The 25,250-nt window shown below is 43.6% G+C and overlaps 1 protein-coding gene across 8 annotated transcripts in view; it reads right to left on the reverse strand.

Moving 5' to 3' along the window:
- Positions 1 to 25,250, reverse strand: part of LOC139399041 (FERM, ARHGEF and pleckstrin domain-containing protein 1-like) — an 83,577-nt gene that overhangs the window by 1,589 nt on the left and 56,738 nt on the right. The window contains exons 12-25 of one of the 8 annotated variants that reach the window (XM_071144674.1): positions 20,966 to 21,044; positions 20,497 to 20,707; positions 14,905 to 15,080; positions 14,448 to 14,537; positions 8,296 to 8,429; positions 7,148 to 7,229; positions 6,689 to 6,926; positions 6,435 to 6,565; positions 6,143 to 6,211; positions 5,609 to 5,698; positions 5,225 to 5,307; positions 4,746 to 4,858; positions 4,155 to 4,321; positions 1,231 to 1,338 (exon numbers count right to left, since the gene is read on the reverse strand). In XM_071144674.1, the coding sequence (XP_071000775.1) occupies positions 1,231 to 1,338; positions 4,155 to 4,321; positions 4,746 to 4,858; positions 5,225 to 5,307; positions 5,609 to 5,698; positions 6,143 to 6,211; positions 6,435 to 6,565; positions 6,689 to 6,926; positions 7,148 to 7,229; positions 8,296 to 8,429; positions 14,448 to 14,537; positions 14,905 to 15,080; positions 20,497 to 20,707; positions 20,966 to 21,044 (1,771 nt within the window). Of the gene's footprint in view, positions 1 to 1,230; positions 1,339 to 3,138; positions 3,484 to 4,154; positions 4,322 to 4,745; positions 4,859 to 5,224; positions 5,308 to 5,608; positions 5,699 to 6,142; positions 6,212 to 6,434; positions 6,566 to 6,688; positions 6,927 to 7,147; positions 7,230 to 8,295; positions 8,430 to 14,447; positions 14,538 to 14,892; positions 15,084 to 20,496; positions 20,708 to 20,947; positions 21,045 to 25,250 lie in introns of those variants that run through there. The other 7 variants (XM_071144673.1, XM_071144672.1, XM_071144671.1 and 4 more) reach the window with 7 other exon arrangements.

A 25,250-nucleotide genomic window follows, 5' to 3' on the forward strand; every position in this document is an offset into this window, starting at 1 on the left:
CATTCAGTAACAAACAGTTAAAGCGATCGGAATTTCAAGGAGCTACTCACTTTCACTCAGTGGTGTAAAGTACTTAAGTAAAAAATACTTTGAAGTACTACTTAAGTTGTTTTTTGGGGGTATCTGTACTTTACATGACCATTTTTATTTTTGACAACTTTAACTTCACTAAATTCCTAAAGAAAATGATGTACTTTTTATCCATACACCCAAAAGTACCTGGTACATTTTGAATGCTAAGCAGGACAGGAAAATGGTCTAATTCACGCATCAAGAGAACATCCCTGGTCATCCCTACTGCCTCTGATCTGGAGGACTCACTAAACACACATGCTTTGTTTGTAAATGATGTCTGAGTGTTGGAGTGTGCCCTTGGTTATCCGTAAATGACAAAATTAAATTGTGCCGTCTGGTTTGCTTAATATAAGCAATTGTAAATGATTTATACTTGTACTTTTGATACTTAAGTATATCTTTTGCAATTACATTTACTTCTGATACTTAAGTATATTTAAAACCAAATACTTTTAGACTTTTACTCAAGTAAGACTTTTACTCTTTTACTTTATTTTACTACATTTCTACTGTGTCTTTACTTTTACCACCACTGCTTTTCACTACAAAAAACACTTGATAACACTATCATACTTTCATGGTGCATTTTAAAATGAGGGAAAATGCCCCACGGCTACAGGTCACAGAACATGTGACAAAACATGAGTAACTAACTATAGCATTTACAAACAATGGTTTCTTTCAGGTGGTGATTCTAATGGGTTCAGGGGAGCTGTGCTGAAAGTGAGAGCAGATCAACTGGCATGGGGATGTGCGTAACTCCCTTACATGGCACATGGATTTGAAATTCCACAGAGAAATGGGATATTCTTAAATTAATGGGATATTGTTAGATTGTAAACAATACTGCCATGTTGAAGATCATGGATCATGAGCAGGAGGAGGCTAGGGAGTCATCCCCAGCACACACTGTTGTGCTTCTGGCCTTCACAGACATACATGGATCATAAGGAGGGGGAGAGAGGCCCCAGAACACATTGCTGTAGTTCTGGTACCTAATGTATCAAGCGTCTCAGAGTGCTAACTTATAATTAGTAAGATTACATGGACATGGGGGACCTGGTCGTAGAGCAGAAATCCTACTCGGACGCTTTGTGAACACGGGCCATGGTCTACACAGACAGACAAACACGAGGAGTAGGTGCTAGCCCTCACCTGGTGGGTCTTGTAGAAGAACAGGCTGAAGTTGGTGAAGACCACCCAGAGTTTCTGCCAGCCATTGCTGTTCTTGAACTTCCTCAGCAGGTTTCCTGACAGCTGATTCTACAGTAGAAAAACGATTTACAAATCAGTGAACTTTGTTCATGTACTACATAGAAAAATGACATGACAAAAATAAAAACATGTAGAGGGAATTTCAACAAACACTTACAGCACCTTCAGTAACTATTCACACCCCATCACCTGTTCCACATGTTTTTGTGTTACAGCCTGAATTTAAAATGGATTAAATCAACTTTTTTTTAACACTAGCCTACACACAATACCCCATAATGTCAAAGTGGAATTCTGTTTTTAGAAATGTATTCAATATGAATAGCTGAAATGTCTTGAGTAAAGTACTCAAGCCTAAATAAGTTCAATAAATAAGTTCAGGAGTAAAAATGTGCTCAACACATAATAAGTGGCATGGACTTACTCTGGGTGCAATAATAGAGTTTATCATGATTTTTGAATGACTACTTCATCTCTGTACCCCACACATAAAAGTACGTACGGTACCTCAGTCGAGCAGCGAATTTCAAACACAGATTCAACCACAAAAAAAACTGAGGTTTTTCAATACCTTGCTAAGGGTACCTATTGGTAATGCAAATTATAATGCAGACATTGAATATCCCTTTGAGAATGGTGAAGGTATTAATCACACTGGATGATGTATCAATACACCCAGTCACTACAAAGATACAGCTGTTCTTCCTAACTCAGTTGCTGGAGAGGAAGGAAACCTCTTATGGATTTCACCATGAGGCCAATGGTGACTTTAAAACAGTTACAGAGTTTAATGGCTGTGATAGGAGAAAACTGAGGATGGATCAACATCATTGTAGTTAATCCACAATACTAACCTAATTGACAGAGTGAAAAGAAGGAAGCCTGTACAGAATACAAATATTCCAATACATGCATCCTGTTTGCAACAAGGCAAACTGCAAGACATGTGGCAAAGAAATTCACTTTTTGTCCTGAATGCAAAGCTTGGGGCAAATCCAACACAACACATCACTCAGTACAACTCTTCATATTTCCAAGCATGGTGGTGGCTACATCATGTTATGGGTATGCTTGTCATTGACATGGACACAAGAGCTAAACACAGGCAAAAGCCTAGAGAAAAACGTGGTTCAGTTTGCTTTCCAACAGACACTGGGAGACAAATTCACCTTTCAGCAGGATAATAACCTAAAACACAAGGCCAAATATACACTGGAGTTGCTTACCAAGATGATGTTGAATATTCCTGAGTGGCCTAGTTGCAGTTTTGACTTAAAATCGGCTTGAAAATCTATGGTAAGACTTGAAAATGTCTGTTTAGCAATGATCAACAACCAACAGATCTTGATGAATTGTTAAAAGAATAAATGCACTTCTCGACTTACCCAGAAAGACTCACAGCTTTAAATCGCTGCCAAAGGTGATTCTAACATGTATTGACTCAGGGGTGTGAATACTTATGTAAATTAGATATTTCTGTATTTAATTTTCAATAAATTTGCATTCATTTCTAAAAACATGTTTTGACTTTGTCATTATGGGTTATTGTGTGTAGATGTGTGAGAAGAAAGAACAAAACAACAGAATGTTGAATAAGACAAGAGGAACGAATATTGTCTGAAGGCACTGTATGTTAGTGCGTAAGGAATAGTGTGTGCTGCACTGTAAGCTCTGAAAATAAACCCACTGTAATTAAGCCTGAGGCCTCTGTTCACTTCAGTGGTTTAAAGGAGGTAAGTACAGCTATAAACAGACAGTGTCTATCCTGGGGTCCATCCAGCAACAGTTTAAAGTCACTGAACTAACACTGACCTCTATGGTCACTGTAAACAACTGCCATCTAGTGGCAATATAAAGCATTTACTGTAAACTGAGCCATCATTTTAGGCTTCCACCAACTTATTTTAGTTTGTCGTAGGTCTTTACAGGTGAAAAGTGTTACACAAAAGCGTTCAACTTTTCACCAACGGCCTCAAAGAAGATACAAGGTGCTAGTATATGACAGTAATGCTACAATGCGATGGGGAGGCCTCTCCTCTCTCCCTGGCTCCTTTACCTCTAGACTCCTGCAGGAATCACTAAAGGAGAGGCTGTGAACTCGATACCAGCAGATAAGAGACAGAGGCACTGGTCCCTGGCCACTGCCGGGCCCCGAGAGGGAGGCCTCTGAGTCACTGACTGGACTAGGGTCCTCTACCACAGAGGACAGGCAGACGGACACACAGAAGAGACAGACAGAAAAGAGAGAGGGGGGAGGGAGGAGAGGACAGAGACACAAATACTGAGTAGGTGTAAACACACACATGCACTGCAAGGGCTAAACACGGAGGGGGGGGAGGGGGACTAACGGTGAGTCCAGGTACGGCTCTGAAGGAGAGAAAAAAGGAGCTCAAAACCACACGGGACATCCACAGTAGAGATTAGATAAGAAAACCACACTGGAACAGTTAGCCACAGAGGGCAAGATGAGAACAGTGTCCTGGCAGTGCACCCACCTCATGCTAAAGTCTGGTCTTGCTCTGGGCTCAGTATACAACATAACAGAGAAAATAAACGGCTTGAAAGATGCCGTCTCAGCTGCACTGAGATGTGCTGTTCAAGAATGAAAAACGTCGATGACATCCTGCCGAGTGTCCTATGTAGCAGTTCACAGACGAGACAGTGCCAACAGCTTGGGGACAAAGCACTGAGGTAATCTAATGTCTAAATAGCACAGGACAGAAAGAGAGGGTGGCACAGGAGGACATTGTTCCCAGGGGAGAGAAGCACATTCAATAAGGAGAGGAAACAGATACACACTCAGATACATAGTGAGTGAGAGAGAGATGGGGGAGGGGAGGGCAGAGCAGGACAGGTTGTGGTACCTCCACAGCTATGCTAAAGTCCACCATGGACACGCTGGTGTTCCTGTGCCAGCACACGTGCACCGTGGTGTTACCACGGTGAGGGGCCTGCCTCTCCAGGGAGGTGCGTGACGCCATCAGGTCGTCCTCAGACTCCGCCTCCGCACAGGAGTCCTCTGTTGTGGATTCTGGGAAATTCAGGAAGTGGTTAATTCCACATACACACGGCGACAACGTGGGAAGACGGATCCTACTGTAAAACCTGATGAGATAAATAGTAGCACAATACTTCATAGTGGCTAGGTTTGTAAATACATGCAGACAGGCTGTAGGAAATCAGAAAAATAATTTAAATCAAGACTTTATAAACCATCAATTTTGAAGCATTGTATTTGAGCTATTCAAGCTCATTTTGGATGTATTAGTTGGCCCATTCTGCCTCTGAAGTTTCTAGAAGAGAACTGTCCGTGCAATGAGGGAACAGTATGGGGAGAACTCAGCGATAACTCATTAACGCGTGGGGTCGGATGATTCTCCAGACACTACTAGCTGTCCCCTACGGCAGGCCCAGTGCCCATGCTCTAGAGTCTGTGTACTGCAGTATCAACTTACTGTTATCAGTCAGACTTCTGGCCAGCAGGTCAGCCGTGTGGCCGTTGCTGGTCTCTGCCAAGTCAATGGCCATCTTAATGTCCTCCATCCACTTCTCCATCTCTGACAGGGAACTGGATGGGGGGGGGGGAGAAAGAATGAGAGAGAAAGAGGGAGAGAAATGGACAGAAAAGGTAATGCATTTTCTTCCACCAGTGCTGGGCTTCACCTTATAAATATTTCATGTGGTTATTTCTATGACCAAGTGTGCTGTATAAATAACGAACGTGCCTTTGTGATTATACAAATGCCTTATTGTCAATTGCTGAGTTTACCGGTCGCCTGCTGATTCACCAACCACTGTACTCTGAATACCGACCACTTTAGTCATACCACAGCAAACATGAAAACACACATCCCTGTACACATACTGTTGTCTGGCATCTGTCGAACGACTACCCAATAGTCCAGCTCGTTCGGAGTTTGGACCACAGACTCACCTAGCTGCTACCACCACTGACTGACGCTGCCCAACCAGGGTGAAGGCGTGAGGCACACCCCACTCGTCCTCGCTCTCCCGGATCTGGGGACACACAGACACAGTCAGTCAACACATGGGGCATGAGAGGAACAAATCTGCTTGTGGGAGAGGGACTGCGTGTGTGTGTGTGAGAGAGAGAGAAAAAGGGGGACAGGGAGAGAGCGACAGAGGGGGAATTAAAGAGAGACACAGATGGTAGGGGAGTTACTGTGGCACAGCACGCTAGTTTATTTACAGCAAGTAATTACAAACTTGTGACAGCTACTGTACTCTACTGTGCTGCACTCCACGCCAGGGCACAAGAGGGGGGTTAAGAAAAGGTGAAAGAAGAGAGTCAACTTACTGTCATGTCATGGAGAGGGAGCTGCCCATGCACTTTGAACTGGTTCGTCGCCGTCATCCCTCGACTCGTATACAAGAGGACATCATTGAACTGTCACCGGAGAACAAGAGAAAAGTGAAGGCAATCATTAACGGGTTATTAATAGCCACACCAACCTCACTTATTGACTTCACACAAAAAGAACACTGAACGATTGTCTGTGGCTTGGTGAATACATTGGCTGTGTTGGGCATACGCCTGTTGCAGCGGCACTAGATAACATTCAAGCTGTTCTAACACGAATCATGATTCAGATGAGTCGTGGTCTCAATTAGATGCCCTACAATAACGAATAGGGACACTGGCTCAAAAACAGTAAACAGCTGCATAGAAAGATAAGGAAGCCGTCGTCTTTGAGGCATTTTGTACAAAGTCATTCATACCGAGGAGGTTAAACACAGCGCTCTACTTTCCATAGCCGTCTATCTTGCGAGATCACTCGACTGAATAATCTGTTTAAGAACTCATTCATCTCAGATGTATTGCAGACATTACCAGGAAAAACATTCGTTGCTGGAGGCCTTTTCCAGACAGCTTGCTGAGGCAGCCTAGCCGGATGAACTCCTGAAAAACACCAATCACAACAAATTCCATCACAACATCTCAGGGAAAGATAAAAACTGATACAAACAAATGAGTTTTTCAAACTGGCTACTCTCACATACAAAATGTTGATATGGGATTCCGTCCAAAATGGCACCCTATTCCTTACATAGTGCACTACTTTTTCACTATATAGGGAATAGGGTGCCTTCAGGGACGCATCCAGATCCCTACTTGAACTCACCCGCCCTGGAGTGACTAGACTGTCGATGCCAATCAAATCCTTCTTAAGCTCCAGAAGCTTCTGGAAGTTCTCCATCTTGATCATGCTGCCGTGGAGCTGGGCCACCACCTCTGACACGTCCGCCAGCGCGGCTACGGGAGAGGACACAGCAACGCTCAGCCTGTGATGTCATAGACCTCAACTGCACCAGGGGGGCTCCCTAAGATAGCCCGGCCTCAGAGAGCCCCTGACAGCTACAGAACAGTAACAGTTACCTCTGCAGTCCCTGAAATCCACGTGTGTGGGGGGGTAGTGTTTGCACAGACGCTCCAGGATCTGCTTGTAATGCAAGAGGCGGTGCAGGGGCCTGAGGATGAACACGTTGAGAGGGATGTAGCACACCTTCTGCAGCTCAAAGTCCCGGACCAGCACCTCCAGCCGCCGGGAGCCCCGGCATGCCTTCTCCAGCTCCACCAGGGCCTCCGAGTGCTTCTGGAGGTGGGCAGTCAGCGGCTACAATAGAGTAGGGTTGAGTAGAATAGATCTTTATTGGCCATTTGCACACACACACACACACACACACACACACACACAACAGGCTACGGGGAGCACAGGGTCAGCTGCAAAACAACGCCCCTGGAGCTGTACGACAGTTTGTACAAGTCAGCATACATTGGTCATGGTGCAGATACAAAGTGAATTTGATATAAAGTGCAAGAAAAAGCAGCCAATACCTTCAGGCCCTGTAGATTCTTCAGCATGACATCACCGATGCGCTGGTAATCTCCTTTAATGTGGGCATTGGAGCGCCCTTCCCTATAAAAAAAATAAAACACTAGCAACTTCTTCTCTCTGGAACAGTTTCATGCTAGGGTTTGTGCTGACAGATTTCTGCTGTGGACAGCAGAGGAATGTGAAGCACTTAAAAGACTCTTAAAGCCATATTTCATATTCATGTGAGCTCCAACACTCATGCAAGGACATTTAAATGGCATTTGACTGCACCGCTGAAAACCGCAAGCAGGTGTCTACCTTGAGCATGAATTGCAGTTGACAGCTAGATATAGCACCATGCAGACTGACCTTTCTCCACGCTCGTTCATTCAAAATACGAACCAATACGTTCTGGAGTGGGTAGTACAAGCCCAAAGAGGACATTTTGAATGTTATGCCTTTGAGATACAACCCCTCTTTCACTGACAAAACCCTCTACCAGATCTAAATCAAAGGTCAACAGTCAGGAGAGGGCTAAAATAACATTTGAATATGTAAAACAAGATAGCCAGCTACATGCATCTGTGCTCTGTATTTGGGCTGCTGATTTGCCTTTGGGGCTTTAGCCATGTTTTGAGAGAAAACACAGTCAGATCTTGCGTGGTCCCTTTCGCTCTCGTTTGGTCTTGTAGTACGTCTGGACATGTGATGCTGATCACTACAGTATGAAGTCTGCAACAGTGACTGTCTGCCAGCCAGGCGCTCTCTGTGCCACCATAGGGGAGCTCTGATGTAAGGACCACATCATTAAGAGGAGCAGACAGTGGAAAAACCCACAGGCTAGAAGTAGTGGCTTGATGCAGCGCGACCGTTGCCATAGCAACCCCAGCTCCCCAGGTCATCCACGGGAGGAGGTGCGTCTCTGCGATGAGGCCTCCCAGACGGAATGTCAATACCGCTCATTAGACAAAGACCAGGCCCTGGGATCAATGAGCCCAGTTCACAATGACAAACCCCAACTGTGTTCTTACTCTAAGGGGACCTTACACAAAACGAGGCTAAGTGCACTGGCATTTTAAGAAAAAATGACCTGAACTATAAAAGAGATGTATCATTGTGATGGATTATAGTCATCCAGTGAGGTACAAGGCCTTTCATGCCATCTCACCATAGAGCCAGTCTCTGCTCCACCTCTCTGAGGAAGCCGGAGTGGAACTTGTACAGAGGGTCAAAGTTGGAGAAGATGGTGCTCTTCAGGGAGTCCGGTGCAGCTTCATCTTTTCCCACCAAGTTCTGAAAAGACTGGGATGACACACACACACAGAGACAGAGACAGAGAGACAGAGAGACAGAGACAGAGAGACAGAGAGACAGAGAGACAGAGAGACAGAGAGAGAGAGAGAGAGAGAGGAGAGAGAGAGAGAGAGAGAGAGAGAGTTCTGCATTAGAGCACACTCTTTATTGTGCAAATCGTGACATTCTCAATTGCCAGGAGCCAAAAGAGGACTTGCAATCTAATGAGGTGAAATGCAGTGTTTCTGGTGAATTAGGAGCCCATCTGCTTGGATTGCATTAGAATCTGCCTGATGTGCTGCTGCCAAAAATACCTCTGTGCTGTTGTTTAGCAACAATCACATTGGCCTCATGACTTCCACCAAATCCTTTAACGACCTGTAGATGAATGGAGGAATCGACCTGGAGATGAATGGAGGAATCAATAGCCCATCATTCCTGACAAGACCCAGGGGGAGTCTTTCATTAAAGGCTACCTGATCAGATTAAAAGGGAAGCTATAGCCTGATGTGGTTTGGGGTGGTGGAGTTGGAGGTGGTGGGGGGGTGGTTTAGCTGGTTTGCATCCCATATGACACCTTATTCCCAATATAGTGCACTATATATACACCCATAGTGTTCTGGTCAAAAGTAATGCAAAAATATTCACACCCCTTGACTTTATCCACATTTTGTTTTGTTACAAAGTGGGATTAAAATGGATTTAATTGACAACGATCTCAACAAAATACTCTGTAATGTCAAAGTGGAAGAATTTATATATATTTTTAAATGAATGGATGTTAAAAAAACGAATATATCTTAATTAGATAAGTATTCAACCCCCTGAGTCAATCAATACATGTTAGAATCACCTTTGGCAGTGATTACAGCTGTGAGTCTTTCTGGGTAAGTCTCTAAAAGCTTTGACCACCTGAATTGTACAATAACTGCCCTTATTCTTTAAAGAAATTATTAGAACTCTGTCAAGTTGGTTAATTATTGCCAGACAGCCATTTCCAAGTCTTATAGATTTTCAAGCCGATTTAAGTGAAAACTGTAACTAGGCCACTAAGGAACATTCAATGTCATCTTGGTAAGCAACTCCAGTTGCTTCAGTAAGTATTTACACCCCTTGACTTCAACATTTTATTGTGTTACAGCCTGAATTTAAAATATATTAATACAGTGCCTTGCGAAAGTATTCGGCCCCCTTGAACTTTGCGACCTTTTGCCACATTTCAGGCTTCAAACATAAAGATATAAAACTGTATTTTTTTGTGAAGAATCAACAACAAGTGGGACACAATCATGAAGTGGAACGACATTTATTGGATATTTCAAACTTTTTTAACAAATCAAAAACTGAAAAATTGGGCGTGCAAAATTATTAAGCCCCCTTAAGTTAATACTTTGTAGCGCCACCTTTTGTTGCGATTACAGCTGTAAGTCGCTTGGGGTATGTCTCTATCAGTTTTGCACATCGAGAGACTGAATTTTTTTCCCATTCCTCCTTGCAAAACAGCTCGAGCTCAGTGAGGTTGGATGGAGAGCATTTGTGAACAGCAGTTTTCAGTTCTTTCCACAGATTCTCGATTGGATTCAGGTCTGGACTTTGACATTCTAACACCTGGATATGTTTATTTTTGAACCATTCCATTGCAGATTTTGCTTTATGTTTTGGATCATTGTCTTGTTGGAAGACAAATCTCTGTCCCAGTCTCAGGTCTTTTGCAGACTCCATCAGGTTTTCTTCCAGAATGGTCCTGTATTTGGCTCCATCCATCTTCCCATCCATTTTAACCATCTTCCCTGTCCCTGCTGAAGAAAAGCAGGCCCAAACCATGATGCTGCCACCACCATGTTTGACAGTGGGGATGGTGTGTTCAGCTGTGTTGCTTTTACGCCAAACATAACGTTTTGCATTGTTGCCAAAAAGTTCAATTTTGGTTTCATCTGACCAGAGCACCTTCTTCCACATGTTTGGTGTGTCTTCCAGGTGGCTTGTGGCAAACTTTAAACGACACTTTTTATGGATATCTTTAAGAAATGGCTTTCTTCTTGCCACTCTTCCATAAAGGCCAGATTTGTGCAATATACAACTGATTGTTGTCCTATGGACAGAGTCTCCCACCTCAGCTGTAGATCTCTGCAGTTCATCCAGAGTGATCATGGGCCTCTTGGCTGCATCTCTGATCAGTCTTCTCCTTGTATGAGCAGAAAGTTTAGGGACGGCCAGGGACGGCCAGGTCTTGGTAGATTTGCAGTGGTCTGATACTCCTTCCATTTCAATATTATCGCTTGCACAGTGCTCCTTGGGATGTTTAAAGCTTGGGAAATCTTTTTGTATCCAAATCCGGCTTTAAACTTCTTCACAACAGTATCTCGGACCTGCCTGGTGTGTTCCTTGTTCTTCATGATGCTCTCTGCGCTTTTAACGGACCTCTGAGACTATCACAGTGCAGGTGCATTTATACGGAGACTTGATTACACACAGGTGGATTGTATTTATCATCATTAGTCATTTAGGTCAACATTGGATCATTCAGAGATCCTCACTGAACTTCTGGAGAGAGTTTGCTGCACTGAAAGTAAAGGGGCTGAATAATTTTGCACGCCCAATTTTTCAGTTTTTGATTTGTTAAAAAAGTTTGAAATATCCAATAAATGTCGTTCCACTTCATGATTGTGTCCCACTTGTTGTTGATTCTTCACAAAAAAATACAGTTTTATATCTTTATGTTTGAAGCCTGAAATGTGGCAAAAGGTCGCAAAGTTCAAGGGGGCCGAATACTTTCATAATGTCAAAGTGGAATGATGTTTTTTGAATTTTTAACAATTTAATTAAAAATGAAAAGCTGAAATGTCTTAAATTAACCCCTTTGTTATGGCAAGCCTACATAAGTTCAGGAGTAAAAATTTGCTTAACAAGTCACATAATAAATTGGATGATCTTCGAATGACTACCTCATATCTGTTCTCCCACACACAAAATGATCAGTAAGGTCCCTCAGTCGAGCATTGAATTTCAAACACAGATTCGTCCACAAAGACCAGGGAGGTTATCCAATGCCTCGCAAAGAAAGGCACCTCTTGCTAGATGGGTAAAAATTATAATGCAGACATTGAATATCCCTTTGAGCATGGTGAAGTTATTACACTTTGGATGATGCATCAATACACCCAGTCACTACAAAGATGTCAGGTGTCCTTCCTAACTCAGTGGCTAGAGGGGAAGGAAACCACTCAGGGATTTGGTGACTAATGGTGACTTTAAAACAGTTACAGAGTGTAATGGCTGTGATAGGAGAAAATTGAGGATGGATCAGCAACATTGCAGTTACTCCACAAAACAAAACAAATTTAAAAGAGTGAAAAAAGTGGAGCCTGTACAGAATAAAACATATTTTAAAACATGCATCCTGTTTGCAACTAGGCACTAAAGTAATACTGCAAAATAAATGTGTCAAACAATTCACTTTTGTGTTATGTGTTTTGGATTTGCCCAAACATTACTTAGAACCACTCTCCATAATTTCAAGTACAGTGGTGGCTGCATCATGTTTTGGGTATGCTTGTAATCATTAAGGAATTAGGAGCTTTACAGGATAACAAATAAATGGAATGACGCTAAGCACAGGCAAAATACTAGAGGAAAACCTAGTTCAGTCTGCTTTCCAGCAGACACTGGGACATCTATTCACCTTTCAGCAGGACAATAACTTAAAACACAAGGCCACATCTACACTGGAGTTTCTTACCAAGAAATGTTGAATGTTCCTGAGTGGTTGAGTTAGTTTTGACTTAAATCTGCTTGAAAATATATGGCAAGACCTGAAAATGGTTGTCTAGCAATGATCAACAACCAATTTGACAGAGCTTGAAGAATAAAAATAAATAAATAAATAAATAAATAATGGCAAATATTGTACAATCCAGTCTCAGAGACTTACCCAGAAAGACTCACAGCTGTAATCACTGCCAAAAGTGATTCTGTCATGTATTGACTGGGGTGTGAATACTTATGTAAATTAGATAAGTATGTATTTTATTTTCAATACGTGTACAAAATGTCTAAAACATGTTTTCACTTTTTCATTTTGGGGTATTGTGTGTAGATGAATGTGAAAAAGTAATCAATTTAATACATTTTGAATTCAGAGTGTAACAAAATGAGCAATAAGTCAAGGGGCATGAATACTTTTTGAAGGCAGTGTATATTTGGCCTTGTATTTTAGGTAATTGTCCTGCTGAAGGTTTTCGCCTGTGCTTAGCTCCATTTAGTTTATTTTTATCCCAAAACTCTAACTAGTCCTTGCCTATGATAAGCATACCATAACATGATGCAGCCACCACCATGCTTGAAAATATGAAGAGTGGTACTCAGTGATGTGTTGTGTTGGCCCCAAACATAATGTTTGTATTCAGCACAAAATGTCAATTTATTTGGCACAGGATGCATGATTTGGAATATTTTTATTATGTACAGGCTTCCTTCTTTTCACTCTGTTATTTATGTTAATATTGTGGAGTAACTACAATGTTATTGCTCCATCCTCAGTTTTCTGCTTTAAAGTCACCATTGGCCTCATACCTGAGTGGTTTCCTTTCTCTCCGGCAACTGAGTTAGGAAGGACGCCTGTATCTCTGTGGTGACTGGGTGTATTGATACAACATCCAAAGTGTAATTAATAACTTCACTACGCTCAAAAGGATATTCAACGTCAGATTGTTTACATTTTTGTTACCCATCTACCAATAGGTGCCCTTCTTTGTGAGACAGTTGAAAACATCCATTGGTTTTTGTGGTTTTGTGTGTAGGCCAGTGACACAAAATCTCAATTTAATACATTTTAAAATCAGGCTGTAAGACAACAAAATGTGAAAAAAGTCAAGAGGTGTGAATACTGTATGAAGGCAGTGTAGACAGGAGAGGAACAGGGTTTAGAGGAGGTAAAGCAGGGTGCTGCTGAAAGGCCTTGGGAAGCAGACAGCAGGCAGCAGCTGTTTCTCAGATGACTTAACACCAGCCAATGGGGGAGGGTGGAGAGGGGGAGGGAAAAAAAAGAGAGAAAGAATGAGAAAGCGAGAAGAGAGTGACCGAAAGAGAAAGAGCAGCCAAGGCAAATGTTTATGAGAAGTGTAAAAGGCTTCTCTAAACATCAGAGAAGACAAGAAGTGGCGGCGGCCCACATAAACAGCGAGGGAAGAGAGTGGTTCTGCAGTCTCCGTTTCCACATCTGTGAACGCTGCTACAACCAGATGATGTTCACAGGGTGAAAACTGAATACTGACTTCATACCCCGCACGACTAAAACACTTGCCGCTCAACCCCCCTTCCCCAAAAGACGTGTAAATATTGGGACTATAAATTGTGGCTGTATTATACTTATTCTAAAACGTTTATTTTATTCTACTGAGCCATTCACTTTATGTTCATATTATTATCTTTTATCGTTTCGTATTGCTGTTGCATTGTGGAGAAGGAACCTGCACGTAAGCATTTCATTGGATGGTGTATATCATGTATACCATGTGTATCCCGTACACATGACTAATAAAACGTGACACCAACACTCACAGCAACTTCCTTCACTGATTGCAATACACTGGAAGGAGATGTGCCTTTCTTTTAATGTCCTGTTTTCTTTTGCGTCTCCCTTGAGACAAACAAAAATGCGTCCATATGTTTGTCTGTACAGAGGCGGTGGGAGCCAAAAGGAAATGACTAAAATAGGACGTCAGCCCAACGTTAAGCAGGGACATTCAAGGCCGTGGATCTCATTGCACTGTATATTTACAGCCTTGGGTGAGATAAACAGATGAATACATTTCATAGCATTCTCAGAGTATTTTCCCCACCTGCCAAAAAACATCTCCCACCCCCACCACCACTGCATGGATCCCTGTGTGTTTGCCATATTCTCTTTTGTAAAGCAGCTAGCCGGAATAATCAATGTTTTCTGCCCGGAGGATGGGAGAAAATAAACAAAAGGTCAGTGTTGAGTCCCTGAGAGAGCGGAATATTCTATCTGGTGATGGGCCTTACCACAGTCACAACCTCCAGGTCCTTCAGATAGGTCCTCTCTGTGGTCAGCAGCTCCTTGGCAATAAAGTAGGCCTTGTCGGTGGGGAATCTCTGTGAAAGGAAGAGGACAGAGTGTTAAACTGAGCAGAGACAACACAGTAAGCTGTAGACTGTGTCTTGGGTATTTTTTTTCATATTTTGTGTAATCAATTCCAGTGTTAAGACATGTAGCCCAGTTACAGTACATCACATTTTGTACAGTGTTCACAACACTGGTCCCTGTGGGTAGTTATTTAGGCCAGGTAATCTGGGTCCTCTGCTATTTTAGGTACTATGTGACTGTAGCCTCTTTGAAGCTGGTTATGCTAACTGGAGATTTAAAACCACAATGACGTCCACACAGCAACTGACCACAATCCCTCTCTAGTTCTAATCCTTTAACGGGGGCCCTCTCTGGACCACAAACCTTCCTCCGAACCTCGTCTTCATCGTCGGTGCGCACGCTTCCGGCATCGTTGAGCAGGGGGCTGGTAAGCGGGGAGGGCTGCCGACCGTCCGGACTGTGACCACAGAGCTCGACCGGCTTCTGACCGTTGACCATGCCCTGGGAGTTACCGGAGGAGACGGAGAGATGGGGGCTGTTGGACACCACTCCTGCTGTAGCGAAGGAGAGGGGGATGAGAAATGAGGAAGAGTTAGAGACGAACAAGTTCAATTACAGTCATATACATTTTATAGTATTGTCCCAGGGATAATAATGAGAGCTAAATTGGGGGATGTGCCTTGCCTGTAGCTAGTTACTGTAGCTACTTGCATCCAGACAAGAGTCACCCATGACTCACTCTGCTGCCCAGACAGCTCTAGTGCTCTTCTCTCTCTGTAATGTCTGCCATTTCAGCATGATACCATCAGGATTACGCTGCGGTTGGGTTGAATACAGTATTATGAATGACTGGAATCGCTTACCTAAATCAACTACACTGCCACTAGGATGTTCACTAGGGACACTTGATTGCATACTTGCCCACTACCGTCTCCTGTCCTCTGATAGCACCACGTTGGCATGGACAGAACAATGATTAAACCAGCAACATCTCTGGTGAACACCTTACAGACGCCACGATACTACATTCTACAATGGAGGGGACAGCTGTGACAACAAGCACCACGGGAATACCAAACACGGACTACATGAACACAGCCACGAGACACACACACAAATGAGTGTATATGAAAAAACACACACTATAAACACACACACACACACACATGTACATTTAACAGAGCTACGCTACATCTACGACAGCACAGGAGGATGAGGATGGGACTAGGGTCTAAAAACAGTCACGAGACAATGTCAGGGGGGGGGGGGGGGGGGGGGGGGGGGGGGGGTCTTTATAAAAGAAGATTCCGGAGTCCCACTTCATAAAGGTCAACTTTATTGACACTAGTGCACAACCGTATACAAGGTTAAAAAGTGTAGAAAGTCTCCAGGGAAAAAGAGAAGATCCGGTAAAATCAGTATCAGAGCCCAGTGAGTGTCAAAGCAACATCAACACGAGACCGTAGCAAACAGTGTGTGACGTGAAGTGAGTAAAGAGAGCGAGTGAGTGAGAGAAAGAGGGAAAGAGAAACAAGTCAAGTTGGAATTTACAACAAGCATATTCTGGGACTTGTCTAATAGTACCTGTAGAGGTCACAGTGCACAAAGAGCTTCCCAGAATAATCTCCCTATTGCAGTATTACTACGGATACCACTTTGCTAATACTTCATTAAGACAGTCAGTTGCTTTAGAGGGAGCATACCGATTGTACACTCCAGCTATATTATACAAATCAATTGTGTCAATCGTAGGAGCAGCACAATCTGCAGAAGAAGCATTTTGTCTCCACTCGTTGTAAAATTTAACTTAAATCAAATGTTTAATGGGTGAGCAGTAATCATCGTAACGTAATGCACATTGTCGTCTCAGATGGATCAAATTACACCTTGCTGCTGAAAGTGCTACTGGCTTGTCTGATGTGAGTGATATCTGCCTGGTGAAATGTTACAGCAGGTAGGAGTGAGGTGAGGGTACATACATCGTGAAACAGCCAGGGCAAGAAAGCATCAGCATCATGCCTGAGCCCTGGGTTAGCTTCTTGGACATGCAATGGAACCAAGCGCGGTCGAGACTAGCACACACACAAGCCTGGCCTATAGAGCCATGAGTTTAAGCCTGGCACACAATATATTACTATATTATATTACTATAGAGTAGGTGTAGTGAATGTGTTGGTATCGAATACAAATCATGACCCGAAATATCAGCCGTGTGCCAACAGCCCAACGCCACAGAGCCATAAGACAGTGCTTGGTGTACCTGACAGGGTTCTCCTTGCCTGCAGTGATCCAGCGACCAGCACTACTCTCACACTGTTCCCTCTCACACTTAACCTGGAAGTCATCAACGAATCGGGTAAAAACAACATTGTGTTATTATTTATAGTTTATATTCATTTTGGACCATGTTAATAAATAGGACCAATATCATAAAACGACACGATAGACAATAAATACTCTGTACACGTGGATAAAGCCCAAGCATAGAAGAGTCTCAAAGATCCTAGACTAGCCCGTGGCATTGACGGATGAGCTGAGAGACTGAGACGCTGCCCTTAAATTGCCTTTCAGACACATAACATGCAGCACATACTGAAACCTGCCTCCGTGTTCCCAGCGTATTCCCTGGTTCCTGTCATCCTGAACAGAGTCATTTCTCAACTCCCCCAGTCCTACATTCTAGTCCTCTGTACTCTCTGCTGACAGTCACCGGGACCACTGCAGTAAAGGAGACCCAGTTTAACCCCTTTTCTCTTCACACAGTCAGTTACAGAACAGCAAGACATCAGGACAGTACAGGAACAGGTTCACATGCTTTCAGAGCAGGGAAATAGAGACAAGGTGAGATTTAACCCCTTAAGTGTTGCATGCTGACAGAAAAGAACAGTGTTTCAAATTGGACAAGGAAATTCGGGAAACTTTTTAAAAAAAATGAAAAGCATTATAAGGTCAATAAATCCTTAATCAAAATTATACACTGCAAACAAATGACAAGGAGAATGATGCAAAAAGCAACAACAAAAAAAATTGGGGACAGCAAGAAAACAAATAAAACACAAAAGTGCAGAGTAATTTTGTTAGGGAAAAATGGCTACCTTTGCAATGCTGGAGGAAAAGAACAAATCAGTGAGATAAGTATACCCCTGGAGTTCGCTGAACAATAGAGAATGAACGCTTACAAGAGATGTTTAGGTAGACAAGGAGAAGAAGAGATGCCAACAGTGGGCATCAGAGCCATATTATACCACCAACACCTGAGGTCTCACACACACACACACACACACTCAAACACACTCTCTTAGGTCTAATAAAACATGCCTAAAACCCACAGAGAATTGCTTTTCTGGACAACTAGTACTAGCACTGTCCAGTAGTATTAAGTGGGTATGGATATCTGCTGGTATGACAAGTCTTTAAAATAACGTTCCTTCGTTAAAACGGATGTTCGCCAGAACAAACTACGTCTATGAAAAATTGTGGCTCTGTTTGCATATATATATATATATATATATATATATATATATATATATATATATATATATATATATATATATATAGAGTCAACAGTAGTTAGCTGAATTTCAATCCGTTGAGTATTTGTACAGAACACAGGGTTACTGTAAACATAGTGAATATGAAATGAGGAGTTGGGACGTGCTGCAGGCGAACTGGAAGCTTTCTCAGCACCAAACAAAGACATGACCGACTTCTCTCACTACGGACACCAATTAGATATCGACCGCATGTACAGTACAAGCAAAACCCACGTCTATAGTCAATACTATCGTGCCCTCCTAAGCAACTCCCTAAATATCAACAATTAATCAGACATAGAACATTAACACAGAACATTACAAGGAAACTGCCTGTCTGTCTCCTCTATTTCTAGGCACAGTATACTCAACACGAACCAATCCATCACAAAAGTCTACAGATACGATCATAACGATTACAAAAGCAATACAAGTGCATATACAGTACCGTATAAAACGTAAACCAACTCCCCCATCGACATGCTATCAAACAACAACATATTGTCAATTTACAGAATGGATGTTATATCAGCGATGGGCGACTCCAGTCCTCGGGCGGGAGTGGTGTCACACTTTTCTCCCCATCCCTAGCAAAACACAGCTGATTCAACTAATTGCGTTCTAAACTGAAGATCATGATTAGTTTATTATTGGAGTCAGATGTGTTAGCTGGGGCTGGGGCAAAACTGTTACACCAATCAGGCCCCCCGAGGACTGGAGTTGCCCGCCCCTGTGTTATATGAAGACACAAGACGGCATTAGACAGAGCATTGGAACCCTCCGACAATCAATCAACCCTACAATGCATCATCGTAGACGGAGTGTGAAACGATAATTCCCTCGACTACATCCCAAACATTCAGCTACAGAGCATCAGGGTGTTTGAAACCCTCAACGACCACTGCATTTCATCCATGCAGTGTTTGTTCAAAGGACTTGGCACTAGAAAACGATAATCTCTCTAATTCAGAACCACCTGGTGTGTGCAGACACCAATTCAATCCGAGAAGACATGAAAGGTTAACCCCCTAAGGGTAGAAGAGAACAGAGAGAGCCTTCATCCCTCTCTCCCTCAGTTAAAGGGCAGAGCGACCCAATGGGAAACAGAGTGTCAGGCTGGCTCATGGTTGAGCGTACTCTACTGTATGCTCAGCACAGCGACAGAGGAGTGTGAAGGGGGTTAGTAGCGCCTTGTCTTAAACCCTCCTAAGCAACATCTGTCCCTCCACACAAACTGGCATAGCTATCACCATCTACCACGCTAACCATCCCATCTTCTCTCAGACCCACCGCTACCCTACCCTGCCTATAGGGCAGGTCTCTGGACTTCTTTTCTCAAGGCTAGCTTAACAGCTGAACACTTGAGCCCCGTCCTCGTCACTAAAATTAAGGCAGCCATCTTCCTCCAACTCCTCATCCAGCTGGAGGCTACCGAAGGAGTATTTGTTCCTGGGCATGGGGGAGGAGTTGACCCCCATGGCCATGGGGTTACCATAGGTCAGCGGGTGGCTGCTGGAGCTGCCCGTGGTGGTCTCGGTCTCCGAGTCACTGGACTCAGTGCCACTGCTGGTGGAGCCGTCAATCATCTGAACAGCCCCTATGTGGTCTACGCCACCCCGGCTGTACAGCTTCTGTAAGGGGCTGGGCTTGGGCTGGCCGGGGGCAGACAGGCCATTGGCCATCATACGGCGCTCCAGAGCAGCCATGCGCTCGTTGCGGGAGACGACAGGTCGGGGATCGTGGGAGGGCGTGGAGGTGGCCTGCTGCGGGCTCAGGACGAAGGGGTCAGTGTCGGAACGGTTACGCATGTTGTGGAGCTTCTGTAAGTGTGGCGAGCGGGCCACGATGGGTGAGTAGCTGCCGTAGTTTGGCGGGGCCTGGCCCTCATCTCGGGGCCCCCCAGGGCCCCCCCGGGCGTTAAAGCCCCCGTGACCCGGTTCGTCCCAGCGCGGGAGCCGGGAGCCGTAGCCGTTCTGATCGGCGTGGCTGAGCGAACCTGTCCGGTGGAAGGTGCTCATAACGGGGCTTGACGTGGTGCTCTTAGAGCCTAACATATGGCGGACTGTCAGGGGGCTGCTGCTACGCTGATCCCCAATACCACGACCCCCCAAATCCTCCATCATAGTACTATGGAGAGGGCCACGTGGCGGACCCCCGCCGAAGAACGACAGGTTTCCCGACTCATCTAATGCACGGCTCATATTGAGGGGGGGTTTTGGGGAGGGAGGGGACTCCATGTACCTCATCCTACCCAGAGCGAGTTCTCGCTCGTTTATACTGCCACGGCGGGGGCCCGCCACCTCCTCCCCATAGCTCTCATTAGGGTGAGACCTGGTAACCCGGCCCTTGGCCACGTCGTATTCACTATCTATATCACTGCAGTCAATGTAGGGGATGGAGGAGCTGCTGCCCTTAGCGCCCCGGGAGGCTGGACCTGTGTTCAGATGTTCTGGGTGGGGCTGCCTGGCTGGGCCTGGTTCTGCCCCGGGGCCTGGCCTTTCCTCGCTGTGTGCCCCATTCCTCTGGCTGGAGGGGCTGCTTCTGGTCCGCAGGGCCGATGGGTCTTCGGCGCTCACCAACACGGACTCCTTCCAGTGACGGCGTGGCGGAGAGTCCACTATGTCTCCTGGAGCACGGCTCACACTCTGTGGCGTACGGAGACGGGAGAAGAGAGGGAAAGAGAGGGTTGAAGGTTATACTTGACAGTTAAACAAGGAAATAAGAGTTTTTGTGTTATGGGCGAGTTAGTTATTCACTCCACTCAATTATTAACACTGTTCTACGCACTATATTTTTCATGTTCTAATCTTCCTAGGTGAAAACATGCTGGGTTGGCTAGCAGATAGATAGAGACGGTTCCACAAAGTGCCATTTAGTACACTAGCCTCGAAGGAGACACTGACTTCTTTTGGCACTTGAGGGCGGTGCGGGGAAGGCAGTGGAGACAGACGGCTGCTGCTGTGCTGGACCCGGCTGTGTTTCCTGAAGAGGAGACAGGGTGACAGAAAGTGAACATGTTATACACCTGGCAAACCTTCGCACATCCAGTCTCTGTATAACTAGATATAAAAACACCGCCATTAAAGGGCTCTATTTTCACAAACCGACGGTTAATCTAAGCGCTGGCGCTGTGCATGTGTCGTAGGTATGGGGTGTGTCAGAATCGTCTTTGCTATTTTCACAGTCGTTATTACGAGCGCAATAGCTGGCGGTAGTGCGAAAGGGCTGGGTTTTGATGAATAAATAAGTTGTAGGTGTGACGAGGGCTTGGCCACTCACTGGCCAATCAAGGCGTCCCATAGCTTAATACTACATAGGCGTTTGCTTCAAGTTCTGTAGGTTATTGACAGTTCATTTGGCTGGGGGCACAGAATATTCTCATCCTAGTCCATTGTGGATTGATACTACAGTTTATTAAATAGCATAGGCTACAGTAACAAGTGATAGCAACAACAACAACAAAAAATCCTGTGTTTGCTCAATAGGTTTGGAATGTTAACAGTCAGCATTGCACTTCTCCTCAAAAACTAAAAACAGATAATGTATCTGTGAGGCATGTTCTGAATAAGCAAGATATAGCCTAGGCCTAGTTTTAATATGGCGTTATAGGACAGCACATTTTGAACAGCCTATGTTTGGAGAAGTGTGTCTTTGTTAACTGGACAAGAGGAGTTCTTTGGAAATGGGGATGGATGCAAACCGAATGGAGTATGCACTGCCGGTAGACCTGTGTGACTTGTGAATATTGAAAGCGTAGGTCAGCAAAAATCTCACGAGTAGACCATTTCGAAAACTTTTATGTAAAGGCTCCTTGGCTAATAATTGGCCAGGATGAGAATGAAACCAAAACACATTGCTGTTAAACAAGCTTTCGTTATCGTAGGGTAGGGGTAGTCTAACAAAAGGAATTCTTTTTTAATCAAATGAAACGGAAAACAAGCCAATTGTTACAGGGAAATAACTTCAATGTTTCTAAATACGATGGTCACCGGGTTATCACTGGTTCCATGACGGGCATATAGCCGACATGGAGGGGATTGTAAGCACATCCAAAATAAGAGGAGCAGGCTAAAATAATTTAATAACCTTGAAGTCGGAAGTTTACATACACTTAGGTTGGAGTCATTAAAACTGGTTTTTCAACCACTACTCAAATTTCCTGTTAACAAACTATAGTTTTGGCAAGTCGGTTGGTACATGAACTTTGTGCATGACAAGTAATTTTTCCAACAATTGTTTACAGACAGACTATTTCATTTCTAAATCAATGTATCACAATTCCAGTGGGTCAGAAGTTTACATACATGTAGTTGACTGTGCCTTTAAACAGCTTGGAAAATTCCAGAAAATTGTTTTTGGCTTCAGAAGCTTCTGATAGGCTAATTGACATAATCTGAGTTAATTGGAGTTGTACCTGGAGATGTATTTCAAGGCCTACCTTCAAACTCAGTGCCTCTTTGCTTGACATCATGGGAAAATCAAAAGAAATGAGCCAAAACCTAAAAAAAACAATTGTAGACCTCCACAAGTCTGGTTCCTCCTTGGGAGCAATTTCCAAACGCCTGAAGATACCACATTCATCTGTACAAACAATAGTACGCAAGTATAAACGCCATGGGACCACACAGCCGTCATAACGCACAGGAAGGAGACGCGTTCTGTCTCCTAGAGATGAACGTACTTTGGTGCGAAAAGTGCAACTATCCCAGAACTACAGCAAAGGACCTTGTGAAGATGCTAGAGGAAACAGGTACATAAGTATCTATATCCACAGCAAAACGAGTCCTATATCGACATAATCTGAAAGGCCGCTCAGAAAAGAAGAAGCCACTGCTCCAAAACTGCCATAAAAAAAGCCAGACTACGGTTTGCAACTGCAAAATAGGGACAAAGATCGTACTTTCTGGAGAAATGTCCTCTGGTCTGATGAAACAAAAATATAACTTTTGGCCATAATGACCATCTTTGGAGGAAAAAGGGGGAGGCTTGCAAGCCGAAGAACACCATCCCAACCGTGAAGCACTTCACAAAATAGATAGCTTCATGATGAAGGAAAATTATGTGGATATACTGAAGCAACATCTCAAGACATCAGTCAGGAAGTTAAAGCTTGGTCGCAAATGGGTCTTCCAAGTGGACAATGACCCCAAGCATACTTCCAAAGTTGTGGCAAAACGGCTTAAGGACAACAAAGTCAAGGTATTGGAGTGGCCACCACAAAGCCCTAACCCCATCCTATTGAAAATCTGTGGGCATAACTGAAAAAGCGTGTGTGAGCAAGGAGGCCTACAAACCTGACTCAGTTACACCAGCTCTGTCAGGAGGAATGGGCGAAAATTCACCCAACTTCTTGTGGGAAGCTTGTGGAAGGCTACCCGAAACGTTTGACCCAAGTTAAACAATTGAAAGGCAATGCTACCAAATAATTGAGTGTATGCAAACTTCTGAACCACTGGGAATGTGACGAAAGAAATGAAAGCTGAAATAAATCAAATGAAACAGGATTTTTACGTTTCTAAACACGAGGTTTACGGGCACTAAAAGCAGATCTCTCTTGTGCATATAGGTACTGTGCGTCACAGCTGGATAGGCTGTGGTTCCGCTGTCAAAATCCTAACCAACCCCGTTACTGCGAACACCAGCTTTCGGTTGGTCAGCTTCAACATTGCGGCTTCTATCGATGTAATTGTCGGCATAATTCCCAATCCACCATATATACACATATATATATATATATATTTATATATATATTTTAATATATATGAATTTAAATATATATGCACACAGTCCAGTTAAAGGTTTGGACACTATTCCTTAAAGGGTTTCTTTCTTTTTCTTTTTTACTATTTTCTACATTGTAGAATAATGGTGAAGACAACAAAACTATGAAATAACACACATGTAGCAACCAAAAATTATTATACAAATCAAAATATATTTTATATTTGAGATTCTTCAAAGTAGCCACCCTTTTCCTTGATGACAGCTTTGCACACTCTTGGCATTCTCTCAACCAGCCTCATGAGGTAGTCACCTGGAATGAATTTCAATTAACAGGTGTGCCTTGTTAAAAGTTAATTTGTGGAATACCTTTCCTTCTTAATGTGTTTGAGCCAAACACTTGTGGTGACAAGGTAGGGGTGGCATACAGAAGATAGCCCTATTTGGTAAAAGACCAAGTCCATGTTATGGCAAGAACAGCTCAAATAATCAAAGAGAAACGATAGTCCATCATTACTTTAAGACATGAAGGTCAATCTGGAAAATGTCAAGAACTTCGAAAGTTTCTTCAAGTGCAGTCGCAAAAACCACTAAGCGCTATGATGAAACTGGCTTTCATGAGGACCGCCACAGGAAAGGAAGACCCAGAGTTACCTCTGCTGCAGAGGATAAGTTAATTATAGTTACCAGCCTCAGAATTTGCAGCCCAAATAAATGCTTCAGAGGTCAAGTAACAGACACATCTCAACATCAACTGTTCAGAGGAGACTTTGTGAAATCAGGCCTTCATGGTCAAATTACTGCAAAGAAACCACTACTAAAGGACACCAATAATAATAATAATAAAAATAATAATAATAAGAGACTTGCTTGGGCCAAGAAACACATGCAATGTACATTAGATCGGTGGAAATCTGTCCTTTTGTCTAAGGAGTCCAAATTTGCAATTTTTGGTTCCAACTGTCGTGTCTTTGTGAGACGCTGAGATCATCCAGTCACCTACCACTCTGCATGTGTGGTTAATTTAAGGACAAAAAATTGACGGCTGTCCCATATAAATTGCAAAATAGTTGGGAAGAGATTTTCAATGTACCGATTCCAAAACAACAGTCTCAAAGTCAACAGCGAAGAGGCGACTCAGGGATGCTGGCCTTCTAGGAAGAGTTTCTTTGTCCAGTGTCTGTGTTCTTTTGCCCTTCTTAATCTTAAAAAAATATATATATTGGCCAGTCTGAGATATGGCTTTTTCTTTGCAACTCTGCCAAAAAGGCCAGCACCCTGGAGTCGCCTCTTCACTGTTGACATTGAGACTGGTGTTTTGCGGGTACTATTTAATGAAGCTGCCAGTTGAGGACTTGTGAGGCTTCTGTTTCTCAAACTAGACACTAATGTACTTGTCCTCTTGCTCAGTTGTGCACCGGGTCCTCCCACTCCTCTTTCTATTCAGGTTATAGCCAGTTTGCGCTG

Source organism: Oncorhynchus clarkii, chromosome 3 (assembly GCF_045791955.1).
Source record: "Oncorhynchus clarkii lewisi isolate Uvic-CL-2024 chromosome 3, UVic_Ocla_1.0, whole genome shotgun sequence".
NCBI classification, from domain to species: Eukaryota; Metazoa; Chordata; class Actinopteri; order Salmoniformes; family Salmonidae; genus Oncorhynchus; species Oncorhynchus clarkii.